General features: G+C 36.6%; 1 protein-coding gene across 1 annotated transcript in view; it reads left to right on the top strand.

Moving 5' to 3' along the window:
• Nucleotides 1–6,945: 6,945 nt before the first annotated feature.
• The window catches only part of TMEM154 (transmembrane protein 154), a 72,735-nt gene continuing 59,013 nt past the window's right edge, over nt 6,946–20,667 (top strand). The window contains exon 1 of the mRNA XM_023505930.2: nt 6,946–7,121. Within this exon, the coding sequence (XP_023361698.1) occupies nt 7,043–7,121 (79 nt within the window). The 5' untranslated portion in view covers nt 6,946–7,042. The remainder of the gene's footprint in view (nt 7,122–20,667) is intronic.

The following is a 20,667-nucleotide window of genomic DNA, read 5'->3' as shown; positions in this document are numbered from 1 at the left end:
TAGTACTGTACTCTGTGTGTGTGTGTGTGTGTGTGTGAGTGTATGTGTGTGTATACACACATATTGTGGTGGTCTCCTTTGGAATCTCAGATCCGTGAAAGTAGCCATTTTTTCCATTTGGCACAAAGGAGGTAAGCACTTACTAAATGCTTGTTGATTGGCTAAGGATCAATTGATATTTAGTGCATAAAGTATTATCCAAATTTCATGTATCACTATTATTTCAAAATGAAGGGAGAAATAGTTGCAAACTATAAAGCACTTTACAAATGTCGGGCATGGTTATATATTGGTAATCTATCAAGGTTCCCTTACTCTGTAGTGTTGGACATCTGAGTAGCTGAAGGTGTGTGGTTAGGGAGCAGAGGATGTCATGAAGGAAAGGTTCAGGAGAGGTTATGATCCCAAGGGTACAATCTTTGGAGAAGAAACTGAACTCCTCAGTCCAATATAAACTTCTTGAGCCTATGGACCATCTCATTTTGGTCTTTGTGATCCCTCCATCGAGGACAGTTCCTGCTGTGCAGTAAATGCTTAATAAATACCAGTTAGCTCATTCATTAACCCTTCATATGTTAAACACATGCTCTGTTCCAGACACTTTGCCAATTGCTTTGGTGGGGAAAAAAGCAAAAGAAAGCTCCAGCTCTTAAGGATCTCAGTGTATTGGAGGAGACAACATGTAAAATACATGCAAAACAAGATAAATTGGAGATAACAAGGGAATGCACTTTTAAAAAAAATATATTTAATTTGGTTACTTTTTTCTCAATAGTATTTTTTCTAAATACATCTAAAATAATTTTCAATATTTTTGTAAGACTGTTGCAAAATTTTCTTCCTCCCTCCCTTATCTTCCCCCCTCTCCAAAACAGTAGCAATCTGATGTAAGTTAAACTTGTGCAATCATTTGATACGTTTCCATATTTATCATGTGCAAGAAAAATCAGACACAGAGGAAAAAAAAACCATGAGAAAATAAGGCAGAAAAACAAAACAAAGACAAAAACTCACCAAAGTTGAAAATATTATGCTTTGATCCACATTCAGTCTCCATAGTTCTCTCTTTGAATGTGGATGGCATTTTCCATTCCAAATCTATTACAATTGTTTTGGGATCAATATATTGCTGAGAAAAGCCAAGTCTATCATAGTTGGTCATCACATAATCTTGGTGTTACTGTGTACAATGTTCTGATTCTGTTCATTTCACTCAGTACCAGTTCATATAAGTCTTTTCAGGCTTTTCTGAAATTAGCCTGCTCCTCATTTCTTACAGAGCAATAATATTTCATAACATTCATACACTGTAACTTATTTAGCCATTCCCCAACTGATGGGCATCCACTCAATTTTCAGTTCTTTGCCACTACAAAAAGGGCTGCTACAAACATTTTTTTGCACTTGTGGGTCCTTTTCCAAACTCTTTTATGATCTCTTTGGGTTATAGACTCAGTGATGACACTACTGGATCAAAGGTTTTATAGCCATGTGGGCATAGTTGGGTAGGCACTTTTTAAAGAAGATATGAAAAGGTTTTTTCTAGAGAGTAGATTTTAACTGAGACTTGAAGGAATCTGGGAAAGTCAAGGGGTAGAAGTAAGGAGGGAGAGAGTTCCAGACATGGGAGATAACCAATGAAAACACCCAGATTTGCAGATAGAATGTCTTGTATGAGAAATAGCAAGGTCCCTGTAAGGTAGGAATGGGGTGAGGTTGGAAGGGCTTTGAATTCTAACACATGCTTTTTTTTACTTTACCCTAGAGATAATAAGGAGTCACTGAAATTGATTGCGCAAAGGCACGACATAATGAGACTTGTGCTTAAGAAGGTCAATTTGGTCATTGAGTCATTGGACTGGAATTTAGATAGATTTGAGACAGGAGATGAACCGCCAAGCCATGGCAATAGTCTAGGTGTGAAATAATAAGGGCTTGCATCCAGGTGATAACAAGGTCAAAGGAGAGAAAGGAGCTTAAATGAGAGATGTTATAAAAACCAACGGACTTGGCAACAAACTGGATGTGGGAAATGAGAGTGAGAAGCCAAAGGTGACATCTAGGTTGCAAGAATGAATGACTGTGAAAAAGGTGGTATTCTGGACAGTAGTGGGAGAATTAAGAAGAGGGAAGGATTTGAGGGGGAGAGATAATGAGATTAATTTTTGGACACATTGAGTTGAAGATGTCTACTGGGCATTTAGTTTACTCTGTCTAATAGGCATTTTGTGATGCAAGACTGGAGAGCAGGAGAGAGGCTGGCTAAGTTGCTCTGATAGCTTCTAAAAGGATTTTGCTGCCTTTTAAGATGGAAAAGTTTAAACTTTTCCCCTAAATTCCACCATGCTTAGCCAGCAATTTTGTGATTTGTAAAATGAGAGTGTTGGATTAAATGGTCTTTGAAGAGTTATAATCTCATAGGATTTCATGATTTTATTTTAGGCATATTGAGTCTGAGATATCTATGAGACATTTGGGTATAGTGTATATTTACCATAAGCAGTGTCTAATGTGGGATTAAAAAGTTCAAGAAAGAGACTAAGCCCAGATACATCAATCTGAGACTCATCTTTAAGGAAATGGCCATTGAATTTGTGAAAGCTGATTGAAAAAGATAGACAGAAAGAGTCAGAGAGAAAGACAGAGACAGAGGCAGAGAAAAGATAAAGCCTCGGGATCCATTTATACTTAGAGAAGAGAATTTGTATAATGGTACAAGGTAAGGAAACAGATCTGGAATTATAGGTCTTGGATTCAAATTCTGACTCTATCATTTACTGACTAAATCACCAGGACAAGTCACTTAACTTTCCTGAATTTAATTTCCTCCTCTGTAAAAATAGATGTGTGTGTGTGTGTGTGTGTGTGTGTGTGTGTGTGTTTAATAGTGATGATTTCTAAGGTTCCTTATAGCTCTACACCTGTAATTTGTTATCAAATTAGAATGCTTACATTTGCTAGAAAATCGACTCTAAGTTGTAGTCCACACTTTTTAGTTATATGTTTATCATGTTCCAAATTTTTTTTGTAAGGAGAGAAAAAAAGTATAAAAAGGAAGTTGAACTATTCATTTCTCTCCTCCTACTGAGGCAATTAGCCTAAGAGAGGAGAGGAGATGGTGTCTTTATACATTCTATACTATCTGTGCTTGCTGTTCCTTACTTTTACTATACTTTTCTCAATTAATTTTTGTTTGCTATGAATCAAAAGTATCATGGGCTAAGGATTACATTGCCTCACAAAGGGTTAAGAATATGAACAAAGCAAAGATAACCTATGGCAGAAGAGATCAATAATGAGAAACCAGATAATTGAGCAAGTGCCTAGTTCAATTGACCAAAGTCATGTTCTAGGAAGTTGATAAACCACATCAGAGATTAAGATAGAAGGATTCTTCTTATTGTTGTTCCTTCTTCTTTTTTTCTTCTTCTTCTCCTTCATTTATTTCTTCCTCTTCCTCCTTCTTTTCCTCCTTCTTTTCCTTCTCCTCCTCCTCTTCCTCCTCCTCCTCCTTTTCCTTCTTCCTTTTCTCCCTCTTCTTCTAACAGTTGGGGAAAAGTACTTGGTAAGCATCAAGTATCTGAGGCTGCATTTGAACTTAGTTACTCCTGGCTGCTCTATCCACTGCATCTCCCAGGTGTCCCTGTTAGCCTTTCTTCTTGAACATGAAAACAGCATCTTCCAAAGCTCACTGAATTTTCTAAGCTCCTGTTGAGAGAGAGCCTCGGTAGGCAGCTATCCAACTCTTCCCCTCAGAGCTTGAAACTTTGAGACCAGGATGCCATTAATCCCTGAGGCTTTCTCATTCTTTGTGGCTTTGGAGGAGGCATTGACTTCCTCCCATGAGCAGATCAGAATTGAATCTGAGAACAGGGGGTCATTTCATGAAATTAATGGCTAGGAAAAGTGGAACAAACAGCCCAGAATAGCACTTCACCGAAAGCCCAGTCTCTCTGTGAGTTTCACTGCAGCTGAGAGATCACTGAGGTGCTATAATTTTCCGATCAATAGTAGTAATTTTCTTCACTTTAAGATAAGCTTAATCACACTAAAGGCCTTCCAGCACATAGGGTCAAAAGAAAATGACTATGCTACACAGGATTTCCCAGCTGACTCGGTTCATTTTGTAGATTTCTAATTGATTTATTATTGCTGTGTCCCGAGGCATTTGATACCAGCAGTCACCATACGTACTACTGGCGGCTCATGCTCGGAATGGTCTGCCTAGTTCCTGACTGTGCCGATAATGGAGAAACAGAGGGAATCCAAAATCCATGTTCTAACCCCCTGGGCAAAAACTTCACCAGGAGGTGAAACTTAGTTTTTTTCATTTGAGAAAATAGGATACCAATGCTCATTTATTTGAAAAAGTCCAGAAAGATCAAAAGGTACTTGATTTTATTATACTTTGCATAAAAATGCAAGGAAATGTAGAAAAGGATGGGAATTAAATACAAATGTATTAATTATTATTATTATTAATTATTATGTATTATATAATATATGTAATATATTATGTATGTAAATAATATGTATTATTATTAATTAAATGTAGAAAAGGATGGGAATTAAATACAAAGTTGATGGACATTTGAGCAAGAGGGTCTAGTGTCTGTAAGAACTATGCTTGGGGAAGGGCTGACAGATAGTTATTGCCTTGAATATCTTTTTTTCCCATTCTCTTGCTACTTAACCATTTATTTTTTGCTATTTTTAAAGCTATGATGTTATGCAAACATTTTATCGAGGAATGGTGCTAGGTCAAAACATTAACGTGCATGTTATAAATCCATTAACAAACTTTTCATTCCATTACTCACCAACCTATTTCTTGGGGATGAGCATTATGATAAACAGTGACTAATGCAATAGTGAGCTAAGAAAAACGAATTAGACCTAGGATGGAAGAATAACAGGTAAGACTCTGGTTTTACACCAAGCAGACGTCTAGAAAACTCTGACTGTTAACAAGTACTCTAGAATGAAATTAGCAAGCATTTATTCATCACCTACTATTATGTGTTAAGTGCTGGGACACAAAGAAAAATTACTTGCCCTTGTGTAGTTTATATCCTTGGGGAGTGGGGAGGAAACCAACATGTACATATAATTTAAAACAAAATAAATGGGAAGGAATTTCAAGTGGAGGTTGGGGGAGCATAGAGCACCAAGAATGGGGAAAGTAGGAAGGACTTCTTATAAGGAGTTGAACGTGGAAGGGAATTGGGGATTCTAAGAGGTAGGGAGGAGGGAGAATACCTCAGGCATGAGTGAAAATGCCTGTGAGAGGGCAGAGAGGCTGGAGGGAAAAATCTCACTTATGTGAGAAAAGAAAGACAGTCAGTTTGATGGGCATGTGGTTGGAAGGTAGAAGGGAAAGCATTGAGAGTGAGAGTGACACGTGAATATCAATCAGTCTTTTTCTGTTTGCCTGTCTCTCAACACAAAGATTTTTGAGCGAATGCATTAGTAGATCTTAAGGAATTTTAGTAAAAATGAAGAAACTGAAGATTGCACCTTTGTTTTCCTTGCCCTTGACTCTTATCTCCTGCCCAAATCCAGATAGGTACCCGTAGAATATAACTCCTGTTTTTGGAGACCGGAAGACAGGGAGTCTTTTCACTGTATCATCTGGTACATATTCTCCTATGTATATATTTTCTGCTTTCCATTTTGCTACTGAATTGGATAAATTGGTTTCTTTGATAATCGCTGTTTGTGTTCATTGTGGCTCTGGTGAGAAAGGGTCAAACTTTGGTTATAAAGTTTCCTTCTTCTCCCTAAACTAATCAGAAGTTAGCTTGGATTTGGAAATCACACTCTTCAGATTTATTAGGTATTCTCACTAAAGTGGAGAAAAGTGGAGGGAGAAGAGACTACAGATGTTTATTCTGTTTCTCTTTGAGCCACTTAATGACATTCCCATTCTCCATGTGGGGGAGGACCCTTGCCACATAAATCAAATTGATTGGGGTTTATAATCCAGTCTCATTTGGAGGTTGACAGAGTTTGAGAAATACACTTTCAGCTAAGACTGAAGAAAGGAGAACTCTGAATCTCTTTCCTCCCACTCCCTCCCTTCTCCCCCTCCATGGATTCTCTCTGGAAAAGTAATTCTCAATGTAAATTAGTAGGACCTACCAAGAGAATAAAATTCTATTAAGAGATACCCGAGAGCCACCAACATACATGAGCCTCATAAGATTATGGATATGAAACTGAAAGGAACTTTAGAATCTATCTAGTCCAAATCCTTCACTTTATAAATGGAGAAACCGAGGCAGAATTGACTTGTTTAAGGTCCCACAAGCTGATGGAGTGGATAGAGCACCAAGTCTGAAGACAGAAAGATCCATCATTTTCCTGAGTTCAAATCCGACCTCAGATACTTACTAGCTGTGTGATTTTGGACAAGTCACTTTAACCCTGCTTGCCTCAGTTTCCTCTTCTGTCAAATGAGCTGGAGAAGGAAATGGTAGACGACTAAAAGTATCTTCACCAAGAGAACTCCAAATGGGGTCAGGAAGTGTTGGACTTGACTGAAGTGACTGAATATAACAATACATTTCACTGGAAGGGAGCAAATGTTTTTGTTTTTTGTTTTTTTTTTTCACATTACTGCTGTTTCAAATGTACATTGACTATCTATGCCTTTGTTGCTGAGTTTGGTGAAAAGTGGGTTCGGGAAACCTGGGCTACCAGTCCTGGGGATGGTTCAGGTCAAGAAAGTAGCATGAGCTTGATGTAGGGTGCCTAGGACTAACCTCTGTAACTCTGATACTGCAGCCCAGCAGTGTAGGGGAGAAGCCTTTCCCAGAAACCCTGAGAAATCTTTCAGGGGAAAGCCATGCTGACTGAATCCCTGCTGTTTGAATAGCAAGCTTCTCTTTTGCAATCCTTTGCTGGTCTGACAGGCTCCTACAGAATTACATCACTTCCTAAAAACCCTCAAACACATCTTCAGAAAGTGAGCCCTGACAAAAAAGCAGCAGGAAACAGGAAACGTTCAGGCTCCTGTGAGCTGGGAGCCCCACACAGCATCATGCCTGAGAGGGGCCAAGGTAACTTGAGGGCTCCCGGCTTCCTCCTCATCTTCTCACTGCTGCTTGGGAAGCACCGGGGTAAGTTACCTGCTGCCTTTGGAGTCTGGTAATTCAGGAGGCGAGGCTGGCAAGCCGGGTGCCTGAGGCTACAGAACTCTGCTGGGAGAGGGGGGTGCACCACCCAGCAAACCTGAGCCTCTCAATGGTCATGGGGGGGAGGGCGAAAGGGCGGGCTCCAGCTCCCGGCTCCTGTGGGCACCATCCGTTCTCCTGGACTCCCTTCTGCGGTCTGCTCATGCTCTTCTCTGGCAGGGACCTGACCCTCCTGGCACGATCTCCACTCTTGAAATGGCTGGGCCCCTATAATTTACTCAGTCTTAATGGGCACATTAAGAAGCCTGTAAAGCCTGGTGCAGCTCGGGGAAGGGAAGGAGGCAGCAGGCTGAAACAGACTAGGAGCAAAGTGACTTTTAAACTGAAGGGATCTGAGACCCCCGCCATGAGAAAGATGGGGCTTGTCACTTGTTGTCTGTGAAGTGAACCAGAGAGAAGACGGGAGTTTGTGTTGACTTCTCAGTAAGGAGCTGATTGGTATGGGGAGAGGGGATGGAATCCACACTTGAGGGAAGCTCTCTGTATTTCTGGTCTTGTAACTTGGTAGAAGGATTCATTTGCATCTCCACCCTTAATCAATGTTGGTTGGATTTTTTTAAGAGTCAGGAATTGTATTTACATTGAAGATTTTCTCACAAAAGTTAGAACACTTAGATAATTTTGACCAGCATTTTCCATCTTCCTTCCTCTGTCTCTGTCTCTCTGTCTCTGTCTCTCTGTCTCTCTCTCTCCTTTCTCTGTTTCTCTCCCCATCTCCATCTTTTTGTCTCTGTTTCTCTCTCTATCTCTTCATCCCTCTCTGTCTTTATGTTTCTACATCTCTTCTCCATCTCTGTCTCTATCTCTCTGTCTCTGTTTTCTGCCTCTCTGTTTCTTTTCCTATCCTCCATCTCTCTGTCTCTCTCCTTGTCTCTATCTCTGTCTCTATTTCTCTTTGTCTCTGTCTCTCTCTACTCTACTGTGTCTCTTTCCTTCTCTCCTTCTTTCCCTCCCTCCCTTTCCCTTTCTCCCTTCCCCAATGGGATATACATAGATATATAACATAAATGTATGTTTGTGCATATGTATGTATATATGTGTAGTCCCAAGAAATTTCTATCCACTATTGATGAATAGTTGTAAAAACAAAAAATCTTCTTTGTGCCTAAAAGGGAGGCCAGTATGTGACATTTCAGTGTTCCACGTAAGGAGCAACAATTGATTTGTGTTCTTGACAGTTACCATGGGAAGCAGAATTGATCACAATTGCCTTCCTCTGTGGACCATAGACCGTATTTGCTGCACCTGCCCTTGGGTAAATAAAAACAAATCTCCTCTTGGTTACTGCCTGTGGAGATTACCAGGGCAGTCTATGTGAGGAAAGAAGTGTTCTTATCCTGAAGGGATCCTGGAATTTGCACTTGGAAAGTTTATTGGAGTTCACATTAGTAAAGCAGTTGGTTTTTGGGAAAGAATTCTAGATCTGGAATCAAGAATCTGAATTCAGCTCCCGCCCATTACTAGCTGTGTGACTTTGTGTAAATTTCTTAATTTCTTTGAGCCTCAGTTTCCTTACCTGTAAAATGAAAGAGGTTAGCTTGGATGACCTCTGGGTCCCCTTGTAGCTCTAAATATATAATCTTATTCAAACTTCACATTCTAGAATTCTTCAAATTCTCATCTTAGGTAAGTAAAAATCTTGGTTCTTCCTGGACTCCCATTGCACATCCCATTACACATCCATCACACATCTTTTTTAGATACACAGGGGCACAAAGCACTGCCCTTAGGATTATTATAGAAAATTATCAATTACGATGGAAGGGGATGACTTATTTTTCCATTTGTAGAGACCCCAGGGTCTCTTTTTTCCAGTGGCTTTCATGTTTTGGGGCATGAACCAGCTCATTAGCAACTCTACTAGAGGCTGGTAAAAGAAAGGAGAAGAAATGAGACTTAGACTGGCTATCCCATTGGTTCCTTCATAGCAATATTTTTATTATAAAGATTTAATAAGAAGATGAGGTGGTGTGCAGCATGATAATTGTGGAAATGTGTATAGAAGAATTGTACGTTTAACATTTATTGGAGTGCTTGTCCCCTAAGGGAGGAGATGGAGAGAAGGGAGGGAAAAAATATGGAACACAAGGTTTTGCAAGGGTGAAAATTATCTATGCATATGTTTCAAAAAGAAAAAGCTTTATTATTATTAAATAATAAATTAAATAAATAAATATTAAATAATTTAACGTAAATAATTAAATAAATATTAAATAAATAAATAAAATAATATATTATTAAATAATTTTTAAAAAAGAAAAAAAAGAAGTTAAAACTGGTGATTGAAATGAATTTGAGGAAATCATCTGTGGGTTTTATTTCTTGAATCAAAAGGTTGTGGGGAAGTTACAAATTATCTAGTCTACCTTTCAATTTTGCAGATCAGGAAAATGAGGCCCAAAGGGACACTTTAGTGTGGGGTTTAGAGTAAGATTTCTGGGTCCCAATGCATCCAGGGCTACCTCCTGATCTATATCTAGCCACTAGACTCAGATGGCTCTAGAGGAGAAGGTGAGGCAGGTGACCTTGCACAGCCGTCCCTCTCTTAAATCCAATTCACTTGGATGTCATGTCATCACCTCCTTGATGATGATCTTCAAGATTGAAGGAAAAACAACAATCTTCCTTGACACAGTTGGTAACAATTGAACACAAGAGTTTCTGCTAAGATTTCCTTAACCCATTGGCTTCTTAAATCAAGGACTGATACTTTTCTGGACCAGGTCTTCTCACAGAGAAATAGAAAATATAAATTACTAAGTTTCATGGAGTGTGGTACCCAGAATAATGAAGTCTTAGGCTCAAATGCTTGGAATCAGGAAGTCTTGGGTTCTCACACTAGCTGTGTAATCATGGACAAGTAAATTCTCTGAATCTCAGGTTGCACTGATGTCTCCCAAGTTGTGGAAGAATATAACATATTCTTATTAAATATTTTTTCCAATTACATGTAAAAAGCATATTAACGTTATTTTTTAAAATTGAGTTGCAAATTATTTCCTTTCTTTCCTCCCTTCCCCCTCCCTGAGACATCAAGCAATTTGATATAGGCTATACATGTGCAGTCATGCAAAATGTATTTCCATGTTAGTCATGTTGTGAAAGAAAAAACAGACTGAAAAAACTTTCCAGAAAAAAATAAAGTTAAAAAAGAATGTTTCAATCTACAGTCAGACTTCATTGGTTCTTTCTCTGGAGATAGATAGCATTATTCATCATAAATCTTTTAGAATTATCTTAGATCATTATATTGCTGAGAATAGCTAATCATTCACAGTTGATCATTGTTAGAATACTGCTGCCAATGGGTACAACATTCTCCCGGCTCTCCTCACTTCATTTTAAGTTCATGTAATCAGGCTTTTCTAAAATTCAAGTTTTTCCATTTTGCTCATATTTCTTATAGGACAATTATTCCATCAAAACCCTATATCACAACTTGTTTGTTAGTCATTCCTCAACTGATGGACATCTCCTCAATTTCTAATTCTTTGCTAGCACTAAAAAGAACTGCTATAAATATTTTTGTACATATATATACTTCCCCTCCTTAAAAAAAAACTTGTGGGGTACAGACCCAGTAGAGGTGCTGCTGGGTTAGAGTTTTATTTCCCTTTGAACATAGTTCCAAATTGCTCCCCAGAATGTTTGGATCAGTTCACAACTCCATAAATAGAGCATTAGTGTCTCAATTTTCATATCCCTTCCAACATTTATAATATTTCTTTTCTGTCATATTGGCCAAAATGATAGGTATGAGGTGGTACTTCAGAACCATTTTCATTTTAATTTTTCTAATCAGTATTGATATAGAGTATTTTTTTTCATATGATCATAGATGGCTTTGATTTCTTCTTTTGAAAACTGACTATTAACATTCTTTGACCTTTTATCAATTGAAGAATGACTTTTATTTATTTATTTATTTATTTTTACAAATTTGACTCAATTCTCTACGTATTTGAGAAATAAGACTTAGAGAAATTTGATATAAATTTTTTCCTAAGTAAATTTTTATTGGATTCTGTTTTTTTAGTTCACTTTGCTATCTGCTTTTGTTTTATGGATGAAGTCATTCCATTTACATTCACAGTTATGATTATTGTCTTTTTTCCTCCATCCTATTTTTTCCCTTGTTTATTCTTCTTTCTTTCTCTCCTTCTACACTGTCTTTTCTCAAAAGTGTTTTGCTTCTGACCACTATCTCCCCAAATCTGCTCTAGCAGGACTCTTTTTTCTCCTCCCTTTTCTTATCTTCTTCCTCTTCTACCCCTCTGTAGGCGTGTGTATATCATTCCCTCTGAGTCAATTCTGATAAGAATAACATTCCAAGCATTGCCCCCTCCACATCCCCCTCCACTAGCAAAGCTCTATCATGTGAGATAATTTACTCCATTCTACCTTTCCCTTTTTCCTTCTCTCAGAGCATTCCTATTTCTTGCCTCTTAATTTTACTTTTTAAGATATCATCCCATCATAGTCAACTCACCCTCATACTTCTGTCTCTGCATACTTTTTTCTAACTGCCCTAATAATGGTCAGATCCATTGGAGTCAAACTTCCTGTTCAGCTCTGGGTTTTCATTAGGAACTCTTGAAAATCCTCTATTTCATTGAATATCCACATTTTCTCCAGCAGGATTATATTCAGTTTTGCTGGGTAGGTGACTTTTGGTTGTATTTCTAACTTCTTTGCCTTGTGAAATATCATATTCCAAGCCCTCTGATCCTTTCATGAATAAACTGTTAAATCCTTTGTAATTCTGACTGTGGTTCCATGATATTTGAATTGTTTCTGGTTGCTTGGAGTATTTTCTCCTTGACCTGGTTGCTTTGTAATTTAGTTATAGTGTTTCTGGGAGTTTTCATTTTGAGATCTCTTTTGGGAGGTGATAGGTGAATTCTTTTTATTTATATTTTGCCCTTTGATTCTAGGATATAAGTGAAGTTTTCCTTGATATTTTCCTGAAATATTATGTCCAAGCTCTTTAAAAAATACAACTTTCATGTAGTCCAAAGATTCTTAAATTATCTCTCCTGGATCTATTTTCCAGATAACTTGTTTTTCTAAGGAGATAATTCACATTTTCTTCTTTTATTCATTCTTTTGATTTTGATTTTGATTTTTCTTGATTTCTCATGGAGTTATTAGTTTTCACTTACTCAATTCTAATTTTTAAAGAATTATTTCTTAAGGTGCTCTAAATCACTATTGATCAGAGAAATGCAAATTAAGACAACTCTGAGGTACCACTACACACCTCTCAGATTGGCTAAGATGACAGGAAAAGATAATGACGAATGTTGGAGGGGATGTGGGAAAACTGTGACACTAATACATTGTTGGTGGAGTTGTGAACTGATCCAACCATTCTAAAGAACAAGTTGGAACTCTAATCAAAAGATTATCAAACTGTGCATACCCTTTGACCCAATAATGTTTCTCCTGGGCTTATATCCCAAAGAGATCATAAAGGAGGGAAAAGGACCCACATGTGCAAAAATGTCTGTGGCAGCCCTTTTTGTAGTGGCAAGAAACTAGAAACTGAGTAAATGCCCAACAGTTGGAGAATGGCTGAATAAGTTATGATATATGATTATTATAGAATATTATTATTCTATAAGAAATAATCAGCAGGATGATTTCAAAGAGATCTGGAGAGACTTAATGAACTGATGCTGACTGAAATGAACAGAATCAGGAGATCATTGTACACAGCAACAACAAAATCATATGATGATCAATTCTGATGAACATGGCTCTCTTCACCAATGAGATGATTCAGACCAGTTCCAATGATCTTGTCATGAAGAAAGCCATCTGCTCCCAGAAAGAGGAGTGTAGGAACTGAGTCTGGAGCACAACATAGCATTTTCACTCTTTTTGTTGTTATTTGCTTTCATTTTGCTTTATTTCTCATTTTTTTCTCTTTTTGATCTGATTTTTCTTGTGCATCCAAACAATTGTATAAATATGTATACATATATTGAATTTAATATGTATTTTATTTTTAACATGTTTAACATATATTGGATTGCTTGCCATCTAGGGATGGGGGTGGGGAAAAGGGGGGAAAATTTGGAACACAAGGTTTTGCAAAGGTCAATGTTGAAACATTATCCATGCATATGTTTTGAAAATAAAAATCTTTAATGAAAAAAAGAAAAAATTATTTTCTTCAGAGAGCTTTTGTAACTTCTTTTTCATTGGGCCAATTCTACTTTTTAGAGTTCTTTTCTTCAGGGAATTCTTGTTCATCTCTTTTTATTTGGTCAAACCTATTTTTTAAAAGATATTCTTCTCTCCAGTGGATATTTGTGCCTGTTTTACCTTTTGGCCTATACTGCTTTTTAAGTTTATTTTCTTTAGTATTTTTATGGCTTCTTTTATAAAGTTGTTGACTCTTTTTTCCATGAATTTCTTGCAATAATTTCATTTCTTTCTCCAATTTTTCTTCTACCTCTTATATTTGATTTTTTAAAATCTTTTTTGAGCTCTTTCTGGGAATTCTTTTTTTTTTTTTTTTTTTTTTTTTTAGACCTGAGACTAACTCATATTTATTTAAACTTTGCATGTTGCTATTTTGACACTGTTGTCCTTTTCTGAGTTTGTGTTTTGATCTTCCCAGTTACCATAATAACTTTCTTTGATAAGTGATTTTTTACTGTTTGTTCAATTTTCAAGTCTATTTCTTGACTTTTAGCTTTATGTTAAAATTGGCCTCTGCTCCTAGGATGAAGGGGGCAGTGTCCCAAGCTTTAGTTTTTTTATGCCACTATTTTCAGAGTTAGTTCTAGGGGGTTGTGGGTTTTTTAAAAAAAATTCTTCCGAGATAATATGATTTAAGGAGATATATGATCACTGCATTCTGATTTGTAAGTGACCAGAAGCACTTTTTTCTGCCACATGACTGTGATCAAGGTCCCTGCTCAGGCTAGTGTTCTTTATCCTCAGACTGTGATCCAGAACCTCATATGGGAAATGCAATAGGGTCTTGAATCCAGTGCCAGTAAAGAGTCTCCTGTAATCTCCTTCTGACCAATTATACCCCCCGCCTGAATGTCTATGGGCTCCAGAGAGTTCTAGGAGCTACCACTGCCACTATAGATTCAGTCACCCCCAAGGCCTATTGCTGGCTTCCCAGAGTATGATCTAAGCTGAACTTCCCTCCACTCCTACCTCAGTGAGACAGACCTTTCTTACTGAACTTCTAAATTATCTTGGATTGGAAAACTTTTTCTTCCCAAGTTTTTATTGGTTTTGCCTCTCCAGAATTAATTTGAAGTTTTATTTTAAAGTTGTTTTTTTTGGGGGGGTGGTATTTGGGACAACTTAGATGACTCCTTGCTTTTATTTTTCCATCTTGGTTTCACCTCTCTTGTGTATCACCTATTCTTGATACACTATTTTTCCATACCATCCTGATCTCTATAAAAGAACATCAAATCTAGATGCTAAAACTTAATTTCTTTTCTTGATTCTCTGAGAAATTCTAGAGATACCCATTCTGTTTACTTAGATGACCTTCTAATTATAGTTTAATATCAGAATCATCACCATTTGGGACATGAGGTTGATAACCAAAGATCTTGGGAGAATTAAAAAAAAACTATGGAGTTTTACTGTCCTACTTTGGTATTTTTGATACTTCTGGATCTGGATGCTGCCCCCCTCTAAAACAGAAGGTTTTTAATTTATGGTTCATGAAATTGTTTTTTTTTTTAATATGATTTGAAAACAAATCCTTTGTAATTCTGTATTTTTTTTCATAAATTAAAAAATGTGATCCTGAGAAGCTGTCCATGGGTTTCATTGGATTATCAAAAGAATCTCTAACACAAATGAGATTAAGAAGAGGGGTCTATAAAGCATTGTTTCTTTCTCAGTGACTTTTATTTTATTTTCCTCAATGATTTTTAGCTGGCTTTATTGCAACTTAGATAGAGCCAATTTTTTTTTCTGCTATTTAGTGGAAAATGGTGAATTTCACCCAAATCTCACAGCTCTCCACTCATAAACCATGAGTGGGCTGGGTAAATCTGTCTGGGTACTGTTAGTTGCCTAACAGTTCAGGGATTAATTCTAGAGATGGACCACACCCTGTCCTTCTGTTCTAACTCAACTCCAGTTAGATGGTACAATGTGTAGAATGCTGGACTTGAAAACAGAAAGAGCTGAATTTTAATCTTTCCTCAGACATTTACTTATTGTATGACCCTGTGTAGTCTTTCAAAGCCTCAAGTTCCCCCATATGTAAAATAGGAAGTGTGTGTGTGTGTGGGGGAATTGGACTCAATGTCCTATAAGATCTCTTCAAGATCTAGATCTATGATCCTCTAAATCTTTTCCATTGAACACTGGTTGAGGAGGCTTAGCCAAGTATCATATCATTTTTAGTGAAAAGGACTTCCATAGGATGCTTGGGCTGGCTCTAGGGCTAGCTACCTTAACCTTTAAGTCTACAGTTGGCTACATCTGGACTGATCAGAGGCATATTGGATTGAATTTAGGCACATAGTGCTGATCTTCAACACTTGTGTATCTTTGGGGCAATCAGAGAATACACTCTCTTTTTTGGGATTCTCATGACCATTAAACTGCTTTGAGCTGATTGAAGTCACAATAACAGGAATGCCCTTTTCATTGTTCCTCTGGACGCTTCCAAACCCTTTACCTGCTTATGAGGTTCTGAAGCTTGACTCATGATGACTCACTAGAAAAGACCAGTTTTGATTCATGTTTTCTCTCCTTACTTCTTAAAGCTACATCCAGGCTATACCTAAAAGGCCCATTAGTTCCAGTGACAGAACTTCTAGACAGCAACTCCCAAGGTGGAGCTAAAACCAGACTGGCCTCTCATGATGGGAAGTGTGGCTGCTTCTCAGCCCAGTCATGCTTTTGTCTGTCAGTTCATGTCAGCTCCTGGGAATAGATCCCAGCTTGAAAGGAACACCCTGGGACTGCTATCTTTGCTAACACAGGAATAGTTGGTAGGTTTTACTGGTAATAGGATTGGCTTTTTGGGAAGGGGGGTGGAAATGGAGATTTTGTGGTACTTGCTGTGTGAGAGTACCAGGTCATTTAATGGAGGTCTACCAGGTTTATAGAGGGGCAGTCAAGAACAAGGACTGTTTCCCTAATTGAAAAATGTGGAGTTTGAGCTAGACAATCATTAAAATCTTTTCTAACTCCTGAGTAGCTGCTCATCATTTGGAGAATGGTTGAATAAGAAATGATCAGCAGGATAATTTAAGAAAAAAAACTTGGAACACCAGGTTTTGAAAGGGTGAATGTTGAAAACTATCTATGCGTGTGTTTTGAAAATAAAAAGCTTTATATAAAAAAAAAGAACATAAACTTCAAAAAAGGCAAAAATTTTTAAAAATCTTTTCTAAATCCAAATCTTATCATTTTATGACACTAAGTGGGACATTGCTCAGAGGTAAACTTAACCCTTTATGCCATACGTTCCTTTGTGAAAGTTATATATTGATTTGCTTATAAATGTTCTATTTCTAGCATTTTGCATAATGCTTGCCCATAGTAGGCAGTTAATAAATACTTTTCTGTCCAAGTCAGATTTATCTCATGAAAATTTAAAAATTTTATCTTCCATTTTGGAATCTCATCTCTTCATACTCTCTAATCCAAGCCCAGACTATCTTTCTGGCTTTCTACACATTGTTTCCCTGAATTCCAACTAAATTGCTCTACTTGCTGTCTCTCAAGTTCAAAATCCCATTTCATGCTACCATTTCTTTGTACAAGGTGTGTCTGGAGTATACTGACTCCTCCCTTCTACCTCTCAGAATCCTTAGCTTCCTTCAAGACTCACTGACCTTGAGTGCTACCTCCTAGGAAAACTTTCCTTATTCCCCTCCTTCTTAGTGGTCTCTCCCTTCTTTAATGATCATCTTTAGGATCTATAATCACAGAGTTAGATATGGAACATTTAAGCTTATATAGTCAATGCCCTGTTTTTACAAAGGATCATGTGTCTGTTTATATGCTGGATCTCTTCACTGAATTGTAATTTCCTTGAGGGCAGAAATTTTGTTATTTTTCCTTTGTGTTCCTAGCACTTATTAAAACGTCTTACATGTAGTAGGTATTTAATAAATTCTTGTTAGATTGGATTGAATCAGATTGCATTTACTACCAAGAAGATTCACGTTCTGGGAGAGCATGATGAATGGTGACATAATGTCCATGGTACACTAGCCTTTCACATGATTGTGAATATCTCAGGGTCATTTCCAGATCTGGTTTAAGACTGTAGGGGAAAGGGCATAGGACTTGAAATCAGAAGATTCCTTGTGTGACCTTAATAAGTCATTTTACTTCTCTGAACAACAATTAGATAAATGTTGATTAAGGGATCATGGTTGATTATGTTCACACCATAAGTACTATGGCTCATGGGCTCCTAAGAAATAAAGAGGTTTGGCTATGGCTCAATCTCATATCATAAAGCTTAGGATACAGTAGGAGAATCAAGATACAAATACAAATATACAGGCAGCGTAAGATAATGGGGAGAGTGCTGACCTGGGAGTCAGGAATATTTGCATTCAAGTATATCAAGTCACCTAACTTCTCATTGACCCTGACAACTAAGAGTATAAGTTGTAGAACAAGTATTGATCTTCATTAATAAAAGGGAATTTCCTTACCCAAAGTTTCCCATACAAAATAATAATAGTATCCCTCTCCAAAGAAAATGTGAAATAACTATGATAAATGTATTAGAGAGTTACAAAGCAATTTTGAGAGAATTTTTTTTTTGCCAAGGACCTTTCCTCTCTACCCCGCCAAAGTCTATGCCTCTTCCAAAGAAAATGGTAGATAACGATAATATTGAGTATTATATGATAAATGTATTAGGGAGTTGTGAAGCAATGTGCTTTGTAAAGTCTGAGAAAAAAGTTGATAAGTCTTCCTGGAAGAGGTATATCCTATTTAAGTTAGGATTTAAAAGAGAGAGAGAAATTCATAGACTGCTTTTGGTGCTAGCTCTGCAAATTAATTGTTCTTTCAGCAAACTGCTTATTATCAAAAATTGGACTTTCTAGACTTCTACCTCCTTTGTTTAAAAGCTATTTTGCTAGAAGATCACTTTCATAGCCACCATATAATCATGTTTTAGTTGCTCCTAATTGAATTGGGAGATTCCCTGGATGACTCAACCAAGAGTATTTGATTATTGAAATGGATGTTTCTTGCCCACCATCATGGGTTCTTTACCTAGAGTCCAGGAACTCCAAAGTGGGACATGAATCTGGATGAGAAAAATCACATCTTTATTTTGAAATTTAGATCTTTTAATTATGAATTTTTAAAAACAAATTTCCTAAAAAAAAATCCAATTGGATTTATAGGCTTCTCCAGGCTACCAAAGGGATCCATATATAAAATATCCAAAATGGTTTAAAAAATCCTAGTCTGAAGATTCTTTCCTTCTTTTAACGTCTGCTTATCAATTGTAACCATCAATTTATTTTTAATGTTCAAAGGAAGTTCAGTCACATGAAGAGCTGATATTTTAAGAACTCAGAACATTGTGTCTCATTGCTTTGCACATCCATTTGTTGTCTCTCAAAATATCCTGGTGCAGTAGGGAGTACAAGTATCATTTATCTCTATTTTACAATTAAGCCAACCTGGATATAGATAGAGTTGCTATTTGAATTGTCAAGTCCACATAGTTACTATTTGAGGCAGAAAAAAAAAAAAAGACTGAAACTCAGTTCTTCAGATAACCTAAGTAAGTTCAATGATCTTCTTACTATAAACCCTGCCTCACATTGCCCTGTAATAGATCATATGGGAGAGTACAAAGAATAACTAGAGAATAAGAGATAAAAGAATAAAGCTACCGTAAGTCAACTGATCAAAATGATCACATTTCAGATTACTTTCAGGCTAATAAAAGATACTCCAAAAGGCAATTGAAATAAAAAGCTTAGTGTTTTTTTTTCTTTTAAAGAAACTCACAAGTTCTTTAACTGTAATTTTCACACAGATTAAAAGAAATGTGTATATTCAAGGATTTTTTTAAAAGGAGGAATTTTCTGTATTAAGACCTAGGATTGTACTTGCCATTAAAAAACAAAACACAGTTTATATTAGGTGCGTATAATGAAAATATATATAACCATTTCATAAGAAATGGTGAAAGGGATAGTTTCAAAGAAACCTGGGAAGATGTGTATAAACTGATATGAATGAAAAGAGAAAAACCTGGAGAACAATTTATACAATAACAGCATTGTAAAAACAAAGAATAACTGATCTTGGATCTGAGAAGACCAATCATGACTGAAGCATGCGACCTACCTCCTCACAGAGAGGTGATAGACTCAAGGTGTACAGATAACGTAGTGGTTGTTCCTGGGGTTTTGTTTTTCTTTTTCAGTGATGGGGAGGAGCAGAGAAAAAAAATATTTTTTTAGTTCATTAAAAATACAATTTAATTTTAGAAAAGTTTAAATTTACTTCATATGTTTTCTGGGATCCCTCCTCTGAAATTGTCTATGGTATAGCGGCAGCCATAGATTCTTAAAACTTATGCCATGGGAGAGAAAGTTCTGTTAGTTTTGTCTAATTTGAAAAGGCTTCAAGCACAAACCTGAATGTATGGTTTCTGTGCTAGATATCCAATGACCACTCCAGCTAAACATTGTCTGTCTCAATAAAGCAATTTGCTATTGCTTAATGTAATGTAATTATTAAGCAATATGATGGCTTTCTAGAAATCATTTATGATATAACCATTGAGAATGTTTTCAAATTCAACTCCCCCCTAAGTCTTACCCAAAATTACCAAAAAATATATTATATAAGTATGATTAGAGAGGGTAACAATGTGGTAGAAATTAGCGAGATTTTCAAATAGGTGATAATTTATTTAATTTTTGCCTTAACAAGATTTGAAGAAAAAAAGATTCATCTTTTGTAGACCAATAGTACTTGTACATTCATGACAATGCAATAATGATAGTGACTGGCCTTTATATAGTTAAGGCTTGTTACATGTGTTATATAAATAATTATCATTTAGTCTTTACTGACACTCTTATGAGGTCAATACAATTTAATTTTTAAAAATTAATTACTTTTCAATGAACAAAAATCAAGTTTTTCTCTATTTTTCCCATCCCACCAAACAAACAAAATCCCTCTAACAACCACTGTATTGGCTCTGCATTTTAAGTCTGTCAGCTTTCTGTCAAGAGATAAGAGCATTCCTTAATAGTAATCAGTCTTTTTCTAAGTTGGTCATTATATATTTTAAAGGTTTCAATGTTATTTATTTTTATAATTTTGTTATTGTTATTATATAAATTGCTCTATTTGTTGAACTGATGAGGAACCAGGTCTAGAATTAAATGAGCTGCCTAAAGTCATCCAATTACTAAGTGTATAAAGAAGGATTTAAACCCCAGTTTACCCAATTCCAGATCCAAGAGAC

This window comes from Sarcophilus harrisii, chromosome 6 (genome assembly GCF_902635505.1).
Source record: "Sarcophilus harrisii chromosome 6, mSarHar1.11, whole genome shotgun sequence".
NCBI lineage: Eukaryota > Metazoa > Chordata > Mammalia > Dasyuromorphia > Dasyuridae > Sarcophilus > Sarcophilus harrisii.
Note: the sequence above shows the minus strand (reverse complement) of the source record. Positions and strands in the feature narration are given on the sequence as shown.